Here is an 11,539-nt window from a genome sequence, read left to right as displayed (position 1 = left end):
TTAAAATTACCAAGAGGGTGGGTCGATGGTGGACGTCACAAACGTAACATGCAAGATACACCATTGCTCCGATCAGCACCAAACTTGGCACAAAAACTGTTCAGGGGTCTGCCATCACAGGTCAGCACACCAGTCAGCACCATGGTCAGAACCATAGTCAGCACCATGGTCAGAACACAACATATCGCATCACATCAAAGATACAAAATGGAGGTTGATGACACTGGTTTTGAGGCCCAATCCTGGCATGCAACTATGTTGTGACAAGAGTGGCTCCGCAAAGGGATGGGTTAAATCTGCATCTATCTCTATCTCTTTTTCATTCATTCATTATACACACACACAAACACCACACATAAATTACTATAGCCACTGGCATTTATATAACAGTGTACTGAACAAAAATGTACACATCTGCTGTTACAACAGTAGGAAAATAATAAGGCATTTTACACATAAGTGATAAAATACAACAATAAAATAATCTTGGTTGAAAAAAACAAAGATTTAGCATGTATGCAAAAAGAATCTTAAAACACCTGAACACTGAACAGAAAGCAACATTTGAGATCTCAAGCAGCTCTCCAGCCACTGACAGGATGCCTGGACTGTTGTTGCATCCTTCAGCCCAGGCATCCTGTAAGGAGCTGGGGCAGTGAAAAAGGACTGACTCAACAGAAATGCATTTGATTCAAGTAAACACCTCTGGGGGCACAGGCTGATTTCAGTCAGCCACCTTGCCTCCATTCCTCATGCCTCGAACTTCTTCCCTGCTCCTACAAAATCCAAGAAATACGGCCTTTCATTGGCAGTGTCAGTGAGAACACAAAACAATGCTGCTCCGAGCAGCAAAATCTCCCTTTTACAACGTTCCGAAACGTCTGGGAACAGACTAAATCCAAGTCGACTCATTCATTCACACAAGACAGTACAACAGATTGGGCTAACAGAAAATATTTGGTAACCTTATGTGCAACAATGCCCAAATGAATGGCACATAATTTCCAAACAGCTAAAAAAACACAAGAACCAACAAAACAAAGCAGGGCAATGCCAGTTTGTCTGTAACAAATCAGGGATGTGTAGTAGTTCTGGATTAAGCGTGATACAAACAATAAATATAGATTATACTATATTAACACAAATAACATGAAATAAGGCATTATGCAGCTTTGCATTGGATTGAAGATTCATTTCAGTATTGTATAGCTTGCAAAAGAACATAATAAGTCACTTGGTCAAGGCACTTAACAATCAACTGTCAGCTCTCCAGTACTATTTCTCCTGTACAATGACTGGATCTTCAACGTTTGCCAGCAGGATAAATATAAAACATGGAAAATAAATAGAAAAAATAAACTAGTTAGTGTTACCAATTCAACACTACGTCTTACAAAAAGACCTATCCAAACTCACTTAGATTGTCAGAAATGACAGCATGTATGTACAAACATTCGGCCGTGCCATTAGGGCCCACATCAAAGGCCAGATCTAGAGAGAATAGATCCTGTCCTCTGCTCTCTCCTGATCATGTGGAGTGAATCAAAGAGTATCAAGGCAATAATATTGAAGGCACTGCCATCCGTGTGGATTTGGCACACAATGTCAAAAAGGCAAAAACTCTTCTTTGGAGCATTTTTGTGGAAAAGAGTCTGTCAGCCACTGGTTACAAGGCTGTCTCGAAGATCACCAGGTTGCCTTCAGCTGTTGTTAAATGTCCATTAGCTGTACTGGGTCGGGATCTGCTGTTGTAAGCCTGAAAATGAGATATGATCAATTGTCAGGTCTGCTTGAGCTTCAGTACAATACATTTCATATACAAATAATTGTTCAAATGTAAAAAAAATGATAATTACATTTGCACAATGTAAATTATTGCAGAAACAATGTCTGCGTGTGTTCGAACATGCATGTGATAGCGTGAGCCTCGCTATATGCACAGGGGGTGAACTGATACAAAGCATCGAAACAAAAATAGGGCTCGCAACTCACTTTTATGCTCCAAGGTTTATTTAAACAAACAGCAGATAATACGTCGTTTCGACCCTTTCGGTCTTTTTCAAGTATATGATACAAAGCATCACCACAGGTCCAAACAGCATAGAAGTAGAGCATGCTTTGGCACTGGGTTGGAGTTATCTCACCTGTTTGGCTGCTTCCATCAGAGCTGCTGCTTCCTGCTTGCCCGTCTGCTGAACCATCTTATAGAAGATACCGTCCGGATCTTGGAGCAGGACGTAGGGCTCATCGTAGGCGTCGATCTGTCCCGCGTCCAGCACCTGGGGACAAAGTGTCAAAGAGGGTTATCCTCCTCCTAAAGAAAACAGCGAGTGTTGAAATGAAATCCAAGTTGCACGGCGATTATAAAATGCAAGGTTATTAGCGATGACCGGTAGGAGAGACATAGGCACAACTGTGTGGTGCTTTATCTCAATGAACTATTCGGTTTCACCCAACGTGGACGCTGAATTCTGCCTTTCCCGACACAGACAGGACAGACATGTCTTGGCAAGAAGAAACCCAAATCAAGAAGGGCTTTGAAAAAACTGAGGTTATTCTCATCTCTGCCTTCTCATTGTGCAGTGTGTCTATTTTAAACATTTCAACATTCATCTGTAGTGGAAATACTGGCACAGATGGATTAATAGCAAAAGTTAAATGTTATTCCCCGCTGCTGTGGAGAAGAGGATCTCACCAGGATTCGATCGCTGTCTATGATTGTGTTGAGGCGGTGAGCGATGGTGAGCACGGTGCATTCGCTGAACTTGTCTCGTATGGTTTTCTGGATCAGTTCATCTGTCCTGCAGGGTTGGAGGACAGCACAGAACACACACTTTCAGGAAACATAGCATCGACTGAAGGAAAAGACCAGCCGCCCGCCTGGTTGGCTAATAACAATAGTGGTTCTCAAAGTGGGGTCCAGGGACCCCCAGAGGTTCTTTAGGTGGTTCCAGGGGGTCCCCAGCTATATTTGTAAATAAAGCATCAAAAACAGTTTAGCCACTTTAACCCTATTTTACACTTGGGATATTCAAAAATATCTCACAACGCATCGTGGAGCAACACGCTCACAACGTGTTGTGGTGCATGTTGTGAGCTTGTAGATCTACTATTAGTCAGGGGATATTAGCAGAATATTTTCCAATCTTGGAATAAATTCCTTACCAAAAAAGATCTTCGCCAATGTGTTTGTAAAGGTGTCTAGTAACACATCTCACAAAGACTGAAATGCAGTCCCCCTAGGAGAATTTTTGACAGCTCCTTAAAGTTGGGGTACCCACCATAACCTTGGTTTAAAAAAAATCCCAAAAAAACATCAAAATTTAATTCTGTTTTAAGTAGCATGTGAGGGGTCAAACTAGGGTGTTTTTATGATTCTGAATCCATTGCAAGCATTTGTTTTGCACCAAAACCACTCCTTGGGCTAAAAACGGCCATAGCCATCCTTTTCCAGGTATACTTTTTGTGTAAAAAACCCATTGAGATTGGGCCGTTTTTAGCCCAAGGAGTGGTTTTGGTGCAAAACAAATGCTTGCAATGGATTCAGAATCATAAAAACACCCTAGTTTGACACCTCACATGCTACTTAAAACAGAATTAAATTTAGATTTCTTTTTTGATTTTTTTTAAACCAAGGTTATGGTGGGTACCCCAACTTTAAGGAGCTGTCAAAAATTCTCCTAGGGGGACTGCATTTCAGTCTTTGTGAGATGTGTTACTAGACACCTTTACAAACACATTGGTGAAGAATTTTTTTGGTAAGGAATTTATTCCAAGATTTTTTTAATATCCCCTGACTATATGTTCCAAACATTTTTAAAGAATTTGAAAAAAATGTGACTATTTGACAATTTTAACAACAAAAGTCTTCTCTTATCCCCCATCCCCCATCCCCCATGTGTTGCCTATTACAGAATAGGCAACACAATAGATATCCATTTGGGGGTCCTTCACATGAAAACGTCTGACAACCATGGGGCTAGATGGCATGCGTATGTGTGCATGTTTAAGTTAGCGGTACCTGGGGTCCACGTTGGCCGTGGCCTCGTCAATGATGAGGATGCGGTTCTTCCTCAGTACGGCTCTGGCTAAACACACCAGCTGCCTCTGACCGACGCTGAAGTTGGAGCCTGACTCGGCCAGAACAGTCTCCATCTTACCAGGCAGTTCCTCCACCACAGACTTCAACTGAACCTGAGATGGGGAGACAACACAATGCAAATGTGAGTCTGGCTGCATGAAAAACCTTGAGTTAAGCTGCGTTCACACAAGCAGTGAAACTTTTTTGTAGCACGTCACGCCCATCAAGCAGCGAAAAGTGTTGTCTGTCAGTTTGCAGCTTCATGTTGCTACAGTAGCTTCCATTGGAAATGACTTGTAGCCTGTTGTTTTGTCGCCGCTAGTGTGAACACAGCATTAAACATTCTTATTGTCTATAAATTACACATGAAGCCTTGAAATCATGGCGATTTTTTTGTTTTTGTCGCATTCCTAAGCCAATAATTTGGGTCTCCTATTGACTGATGACCCGGTCATCAAATTATTGGTTTAGGAATGCGACAAAGACTAAAACTCTACAAATCTCCATGAATTCAAGCCTTCATGAGGTGTGTAATTGATAGAAAATAAGTCATTTTTTGGGTGAACTACTCCTTTAAGCTTAAGTTTTCCCTTTTCACTGCAACAAACCTATTATCCATCCCCCTTACCTAAGCATAAATACTGAGTATTTAATACATAAATATCAGCCTAAGTCTACAGTGGCTGTTAAGAAGAAGACCCTCCTTGTCTCTCAGACATTTACAGTAGATGAGCAGCACTCACACATACTGTCCAATGGGTTCAAATGTCTGAGTATTTATGCCCCCATCAATATAAACTGAGCCATTGCCATTCATTTGATTGCTAAAAGGAACATAGTTCCCTTAATATTATCTGAGTAAAATGGGACTTACTTAAACCCCAGAGGGCAAATTCTTAGTATTTGTTCACACTGGAACCCCTATTTATCATTGAGTTGAGGACAGATACATGAAATAACCCAGCATTCCTTAGTGAAAGTTGTTCCTTGTCCATGTCAGATCATCTGACTGCCCCCTGGTTAAAAAAGTCATTCTCTCTCTGTGTTCGTGTGTGCGTGTGCGTGTGTGTGTGTGTGTGTGTGTGTGTGTGTGTGTAACTGGCCTCTTTGAGAGCATTCCACAGGTCTTCATCAGAGTGCTGGTTGAAAGGGTCCAAGTTCTTCCTCATGGTCCCAGTAAACAGTACAGGATCCTGGAGAGCAGTCAGTGAGAATGTACACACTAGTACACTTTGTTGTATGCATTTGTACACATGTGCTTTATCAGTAAGATAAAAAAGGGAACAGATCAATTAAGTAAATGAAAGGATTATTCCACTCTATTTCAACCCTATCTCCATGACTGACAGATTTACATAGCTCAAAGGCATGGTGCAAATTTCCCTGTACCTTAAATGTAATTTGTGCTTATAAAGTACGTGGTTAATATCTTATTTATAAGGCAGCATCTTATTATACAGGGACCACCTTCTAGTTGCATTCTGCATTTGAAGTAAAGCTTAACCACTATATACTTTGTCGTATGATCAATAGTTAAATTAGCTGATCTACTACTAAAGAAATTATTTTAAAAATAAGGTGACCAATAAGACCAACTACTCGCATGAAATTTCAGACCAGTTTCTCCATTTTGCCAATTCACCATTGATAAAAACATGGTCAGAGATTAACTTCAGCATACTTGAGGGATTATGGACATCTTCTGGCGCAGGTCGTGGAGGCCGATCTCACTGGTGAGAATGCCATCGATGGTGATCTTGCCCTGCGGCTCTGCCAGGCGGAAGAGGGCTGACACCAGGGAGCTTTTCCCAGCACCCGTCCTTCCCACGATGCCAACCTGAGCAACAAGAGGGAGCAGAGAATCCATGTCTGACTCAGTTCAGGTGTTCAAACACGCCACATATCTGCTGTTTATTGAGGTTGAGGTGTCGTACTTTTTCTCTGGGTCGGAACATGGCCTTCATGTTTTTCAGGACCAGGGGGCCGTCGGTGCTGTAGGAAAAACTGACCCGGTCAAAGGTCACCAGGCCTTGGCTGGGCCACTCGGGAGGAGGACGCTTGTTGGTTTCCCAGGGTGCTTCACTCTCCAGCTCTGTGTACTCCACCACTCTCTCCACTGACGTCATCTGCAGAGACAGGATTTAATGACCAGCAACTCAACTTGACTCCACCTCCACAACCCACATCTATCGACTATACTGGCTGAGTTATACTTAGTTGTGCGCCAGTGCCACGCACAAAAAAAGACAGATCGACAAGCTTGTGAGCATGTACTGTAGATGTTTTATTTTCGGTGTGCGACACGATGCACAACCTTCTTTTCTTTTTTCACGATGCACAACCTTCTTTTCTTTTCTTTCAAGTGTCTCGTAATAGTACCCACTAGGTTAAATGTAACAGTTAAATGTTATCTGTCATACTGAAAGCTGTAACAACGACCAGAATGCATAGCCAGACATGCAGTGAATTGTGGGTTACATTAAGTTTAGCATTCCAACATATTAGATATAAATTCTTACAGGATTAATCCCGCCCTAAGGGCTTCCACTCATGTCAACATAAGTGCTCCAGAGGGATATGTCTTGTGCTTTGACTGGTCCTCATACTTGAACGGCAAAACAACTCTTGTCTGCCAATTAATTATCTACATCCCCGTTCGGGATAGAGATAATTGTGTATGGTTTACTGAGGACACAGCCACTTCATAATCTGTGTAACACACTGAGATCAAAGAAGACTTCCCAGACTATGGAATCAATCCACAGTTGCGTCAGCCAGACGCTAGTTTTTTCCATCATCAGAATTTTACTGCAGTGACATGTATTAAAATGTTTCCCTTGGTGTTTGTGTTGTGCCCTTGGTGTTCAGCCCACATTAAGGTTATTAAATACAGCTTCGAGGGGTCATGCAACTCAGGGCCCCAAGCCCCATTCGAACCCAGGACCTAGGGTGCATCTTACCATGTTCTCCACCTCTGCACTCTGCCGGACCCCCCACTGGAACATGCCCATGAGTGTGATGGAATAGGACAGTGCCAGGCCCACTGCTCCAGCCTCCAACTCTAATTCAACCAAAGAGGAAGCATCAAGGCACTTTAAATACACTACGTAATATATACATCAAAGTCACGCAAATTTTATTTTTTTAAACTGCTGCTGCTCTGTGTTGAAGATATTTGCACGAAGGAAAAACAAAGGTGCTTCAACTGCAAATGGTAAAAATTCTAAACAATAATTCGTTTTTATCCTACAGTATATCTAACATGTGATTCTACTGAAGCCAGGAAAACCACTTCAAGTACTAAATTGCTCACATACAGTCACCCTGCTTTGTACTTACTTCCTGCACAATGTCCTTCAACCCACTTTCTTTGCCTTGTCACAAACTTAGTCCACTACATTTAACGGAGAACAGTTCCCACAGTTGTGCTTTGCCCTGTAAATGCTGCTTGCTTTATATTTATATTAAAATGTAATGTTTTGTTCATTATCCTTCTACAGATACTGTATGTCTCTAAATAAAATACAAAAATTAGCATTGAAGATGGAAACATTGATCCACCAATGAACAAACAAACAAACAAATGCATGTCTCCTTACGGTCTTTGAGCAGCAGGGCGCCGAAAGCAGTGATGGAAACAAAGATGGAGCAGATGGCGTCGAGCCGCATTGCAAACCAGCGAGATGTGGTCAGAAACAGGAACCATGCCTCTATAAACAAGACATCAAGGATCACCATTACTTAGCTATAGGGCAAAATGAAATATACCCAGTACCTCAATATGGATATTGTGACGATATTGTGGGGATGACTATTGGTGCTTTTTTTACATAACATTTACACGATGAAATCGTAGTAATGCTCATAGAATAACTAAGTGGATAAAGTCATATAATAGAAAAGCTAGAACTGGTAAGTTCAGAACATTACACCCTTTACTGTAATGCAGCCTTTAAAAACAGGAAAAGACACAACTTAAGCCATATCATGACATTATGATATCCAAAATCCTTATTATCCCCGCCAGGAGGCTCCAACAGTCCGAAGGCGGAGGATTGTGTTTGAGCCTGTCTGTCTGTCTGAACAGTTAATCTGCGCCGCCGTTGGACCAATAGGCGTGAAACTGCACGCACACTCCCAGAAGGCCAAGGAATAACCCTTTCCACAATTTTTTAAAATCGCCTCATGGTGGCGCTATAACAGACCGATTCACAATTACTTTTCCTCTGGATTCCTTGGATCATGGCACACATAGGCCATGCCCATTTCCGCCCGGCCAGATTTTTCACCATTTTGCATTGTCAATTAGTATGATCTTAGTGGTTACGTGATCCTGATGTATCTGTCTGCTTTTTCAGATGTCCTTCTGATTGGCTGCGGTTGGCTTAAAAAGTTTGAGGGAGGGGCCAGTTAGATGTCTCAGTTAGATTTACAGGTTCCATTCCAATTGGCTATGACTGCCTTCCAAACTTTGTGGGCCCTGGGTAGGCAACCTGGCCTTGCGGGGATCTGCACTCCGAGGAGGGCACTTTTCTATTTTAGACTTATTAATAACGTTTTTTTTCAAGTTTCTAGACAGTGGGACCTTTTTCTTTGATACCTACAACTGGTATCAAATATCTTTTTGTGAACGTTTGGACCTCCCTTTGTCCTACGCACCTGTCATCAACTTTTAGGGTGTGTATCAGCCTTCATTTCAAGCTTTAAGTTTAAAAAGGATTGATGGATATTAAATATATATAATAATAATATCTCTAACATGGAAATCCTGAATCACAATATACAGCTTCTGTGATGACAACATTTATCAGGCATGTCCTGGTCCATTTACAAAGACACACGTGTGACAAATGAGACCATTTTTAAATGAAACTCTTAAATGGAATGTGTAAAAAGCTGAGTTGTGGACGTACCCGAGTGCAGGTCCTGATGGGCGTCGAAGGTTTTCTGGAACCTCTCCTCAGCTCTGAAGGCTCTGATGGTCCACAGACCCTGTAGAGACGAAGACAGGTGGGAGAAGACAGGACTCCGAGCTGCAGCGGTGGGACAGGAGACACAAAGTAAGGTTGAGACACAACGAGAAAAGTACAGTTTTCCATGTAGGTTTTGTGTTTTCTTTTTCTTTATTGCACTGCTGGCTATTTAATGATCTTTTCTATTAAGGAAAGGATTGTGTAAGCCTATTGGCTTCTTCCTCTTCTTGCACATTAACTTGTTTCTATTTTATATACATTGTGCTAATCAACTAAACGTCTGGATTGAACTCCATCAGGATTACTGGAAAATTACTTGTCCACATTGTTCATGTATATATTGACAATATATTTCTATACAGACAAATTGCAGCCTTTAACACTCACTGGTCGACTCAAGACGCTTGACATCTCTGGACGTCTTCAGGAAGTAACGGCGGATCCAGAGGAAGAGAAGGAGTAGAGGCAATACAGGAATGAGGATCCAGGGGATGACCGACGCCGACACAATGACCACCCCCATGATCTGCAAGAAGACCTAACCAAGGACAAAACTATCAACGTTTACATTTTTGTCGCTGTCGGGTACATGTTTTTTTTCATATACACACTCACACACGTACGTGCGTGTGTGTGTGTGTGTGTATGTGTGTGTGTGTGTGTGTGTGTGTGTGTGTGTGTGTGTGTGTGTGTGTGTGTGTGTATGTATGTATGTATGTGTGTGTGTGTGTGTATATGTGTATATGTGTATATATATATATATATATATATATATATATATATATATATATATATAAATTTTTATAAAATAATAATAAGTTTAAAGTGGTTAAGTCTGTCTGTGGGATTTAAAAATACAGTATTAACAACAGCTTGTGACAGAATAACTGTATTGGATCCATTGGATTTTTTTTTTTTTGCATTTTCTTAAATGTAACGTGAGTAAAGTAAAGTTGTGGACATACAAGGTTTCTGTCTGACAGTGACAATTTGGTAAATAATACTCAGGGAACATATTGTATCTGGACAGGGACATCTATATGTATAAGATGTATGAATGTAATGTATGAGTGACCATTTCATTCTCAGTCACACAGATCCAGGAGATCACTTAATCGCAAGATTTCCTCCACCACTCACTTCCTTGTTATTCGATTAGGAAAAACGCCTTTTTCTCGCCTCCCTGTATTTACTCGGCCTATAACAAGCGAACAGGGGGTTACGATTAATTTTTTTTCCCCCGTGGAAGCAGAGAGAAACCCTCCGTGTTTAGCAACGATCGGGGGATCGATCATACTGGAGATAAATATTCTGTGACTAGTTGAAAAGGTAAGGAAAACGAAAAATCTCTGGCTGTGGCTTAGCAAACTATGTTTTATTTCTGGCAGTCAAAGAGTTATTATGCCCTTAACAGACAAAAGTGCTTTAGTTTTGGGGGAATTTAAATCTATTTTAAAAGGTCAGGAGATTAGTTGTATTTACGTGTGTTTTCTTTTAAATTGTCAACTGCTACACCTGGTTATGTACCTTAACCATTTCAGTTCTTGACCCTGTTTTGCATTTTAACTGGATATTGTGAGTGTGTGATAGTTGTTTTAATTTGTTTGTATCTTTCATTCATATTTTATTGTTGTAACAGTGCTCATGCTGCTCACTTGGTCAGGTCACTTTTACCTGGTTAAATAAAAGGATGATTGAATGTGCACTGAGGCTGTTGTTATTGTCTGGGCCACTAGATGGAGATATATCCTTACCTGAATGAAGTCCACAAAGGTCCAAGGTAGGTTGGCATCCAACAGACCAATGTCCTTGGAGAACCTGTTAAGAACTCTTCCTGGAACACAACACAAGAAAGACTTACTAAAACATAAACACTTTGACCTTACTGCATGGCGTCTAGGGGTATGTGTGTGTGTGTGTGTGTGTGTAAAGTATTGTTCTATTTCTGCTATAATTGGCTGCCGCCACATATGGCGGAGACGCTGTTACTTATACCCATAGAGTACTGAGTGACATGCTTATTGTATCATGAAGACGTATTCCATGATTTTGTGATGTAATCTTACTGCACCTTTAATATTTGTGTCCTTGTATACTCTCCTTTGTGTGGACGTAAATAAATGGTTAAAATGTGTGTGTGTGTGTGTGTGTGTGTGTGTGTGTGTGTGTGTGTGTGTGTGTGTGTGTGTGTGTGTGTGTGTGTGTGTGTGTGTGTGTGTTCAGGGCTAGTGTTGCATACTACAGGACTAATCAATGCCAAATGTCTTGTGCATGCTGCCAGTAGGTTTGCTTTCTTTTTCAATATTTCACTTAAATTTTACTTGGGCGATGCCCGTTGGGAATGCATTCCCCTTCGGTTATGCATACCCGTTGTACCCAATACCATTGTCAGAGTACCCCTTATACCCATTGTACCCGTTGTCAGAGTACTTGGAGGCCAGTCTATGATGTCAGTACTACGACATCATATTTATGACATCAGGGA

General features: G+C 41.2%; 1 protein-coding gene across 1 annotated transcript in view; it reads right to left on the bottom strand.

The window, feature by feature from the left end:
• Positions 1–360: 360 nt before the first annotated feature.
• The window catches only part of LOC308091673 (ATP-binding cassette sub-family C member 4-like), a 44,434-nt gene continuing 33,255 nt past the window's right edge, over positions 361–11,539 (bottom strand). The window contains exons 20-31 of the mRNA XM_080437338.1: positions 10,809–10,888; positions 9,442–9,592; positions 8,995–9,114; positions 7,681–7,791; positions 7,042–7,142; positions 6,016–6,207; positions 5,763–5,918; positions 5,185–5,274; positions 4,022–4,194; positions 2,696–2,801; positions 2,145–2,279; positions 361–1,756 (exon numbers count right to left, since the gene is read on the bottom strand). Coding sequence (XP_080293464.1) covers positions 1,667–1,756; positions 2,145–2,279; positions 2,696–2,801; positions 4,022–4,194; positions 5,185–5,274; positions 5,763–5,918; positions 6,016–6,207; positions 7,042–7,142; positions 7,681–7,791; positions 8,995–9,114; positions 9,442–9,592; positions 10,809–10,888 — 1,505 coding nt within the window. The 3' untranslated portion in view covers positions 361–1,666. The remainder of the gene's footprint in view (positions 1,757–2,144; positions 2,280–2,695; positions 2,802–4,021; positions 4,195–5,184; positions 5,275–5,762; positions 5,919–6,015; positions 6,208–7,041; positions 7,143–7,680; positions 7,792–8,994; positions 9,115–9,441; positions 9,593–10,808; positions 10,889–11,539) is intronic.

This window comes from Gymnoscopelus braueri (genome assembly GCF_963280865.1).
Source record: "Gymnoscopelus braueri genome assembly, chromosome: 1".
NCBI lineage: Eukaryota > Metazoa > Chordata > Actinopteri > Myctophiformes > Myctophidae > Gymnoscopelus > Gymnoscopelus braueri.
The sequence above is the reverse complement of the archived record's forward strand: the minus strand, read 5'-3'. Positions and strand labels throughout refer to the sequence as shown.